The sequence below is a fragment of the Hydractinia symbiolongicarpus genome, chromosome 3 (assembly GCF_029227915.1).
Source record: "Hydractinia symbiolongicarpus strain clone_291-10 chromosome 3, HSymV2.1, whole genome shotgun sequence".
NCBI classification, from domain to species: Eukaryota; Metazoa; Cnidaria; class Hydrozoa; order Anthoathecata; family Hydractiniidae; genus Hydractinia; species Hydractinia symbiolongicarpus.
The window spans coordinates 23015484-23017015 of record NC_079877.1 but is presented as its reverse complement, the minus strand read 5'-3'; the positions used below and the strand labels follow the sequence as shown (position 1 = coordinate 23017015).

Below are 1532 nucleotides of genomic sequence, written 5' to 3'. Positions count from 1 at the left end.
ATGTGCCATTACCAATAATTTTGCTTTTCATTCTAGTATAGCATGTTCAAGCAAAGAATGTATGCACATCTCTTCTATGTTTAGATGGAAACTATAAACTTCGACTATATATTTCCTTCAGTTTTTGTTGTTTAAGAAAGAATGAGTAAGGTTGTAGCATTTTCATAGCAAGCGTAAAATATTTATGGTACGGCTATTACTGGTGAAAATTGCCGTCGAAAATGTCTTTTTAAAAAACACCGCTACTTTAAAATCAACAAATAAATTATTTAAATCTTTATACACCTAATTAATAGGGAAAGGAAGGAAAGGGACAATTGATAACATTAATTTCACACAGCATAGAGATATTAGATTGAAATCCGAGTGCTAAAACAAAAGGATATTTTTGCAATCTTCCTACAAAAGAATGTCTTTGTACAAGGACTAGATTGTAACACCCTTGAGCATAGTATTTGCACCTTAATACTTTTTTATATTACGTCTTTTTTTTCCAAAATAAAAAAGCACCGACAGTCTGAGAAAATACTCCAGATGTGTTGCAATAACAACCCCTATGAAATGTTTTGGTATAAAACTAAAAGTTCGTATAAACAGAAACATGTTTGTTTTACCTTTCAGTTAATCGTAAGAGGTGCTTTACCTTTTGCACCACAGCAGACATTACTATGTCTATTAACGCCTCTGATTACACTGACTGTGGATCACATTCCTACCAGTTGTCATCATCTCACTATGCCAGAATAAACTTTGTGATAGTTTCTTGCAGTACTGCGGTATGCGCATTTCTGGCAATCATAGTCAACTTATGGTTCATATTCGCTGAAATAGGATGGAACAAGCGAGAAAGGAGAACACACCATGCAAACAACCTTTACATATTATTATCATTCTCAGATCTATTATCCGGTCTGGTTTTATTACCGATTTACATTATGCTATCAGTTGGTTTTATTACAGGAAGCCCATATTGTAATTTATTACATGTAAGATCCTTGTCAACGTACACGATTGCAACGATGTCAATCACTGTCATAGCATGTATCACGCTGGAAGTGTATTTTTCAATTGACAAACCATTTGTGAACTCAGTCAAAGCGAAACGCAAATTTTTAATTCGATGCACAATCGCTGTATGGACAGTTTGCGTGGTATTGCCACTTTTAACATACTATATATTTCCAGGTCTTTTTAAGGTATACAAAACCATAGCTACAGTATATGGCCTTTTGATACTGTGCTTCCTGGCATATTCCCAGCATAAAGTCCGCTCCTATCTCCGACGAAACACAACTTCACGTCTACCTCGTTATAAGTACGCAGCCAATATAGCCTTGTTGACATTTTTAGTATATTGTTGTTGTTATTTACCTGCTGGGTTAAACAATATTGGAATTATGATAACAGGGAGCACAACGTTGACTCAAACATTTATTGATCCTTGGTGTTACTGCATCGCTTTGTCCAATTCATTTTTTGATACATTTGTGTATGGTTTACGATCAAGAAGTAGAAGAGTCTCATCTTTATAG

General features: G+C 34.7%; 1 protein-coding gene across 1 annotated transcript; it reads left to right on the top strand.

Moving 5' to 3' along the window:
• Window positions 1-668: 668 nt before the first annotated feature.
• Window positions 669-1532, top strand: LOC130636957 (uncharacterized). The gene has a single exon (XM_057446809.1). The coding sequence runs from the start codon at window positions 669-671 to the stop codon at window positions 1530-1532; it is 864 nt and encodes a 287-aa protein (XP_057302792.1).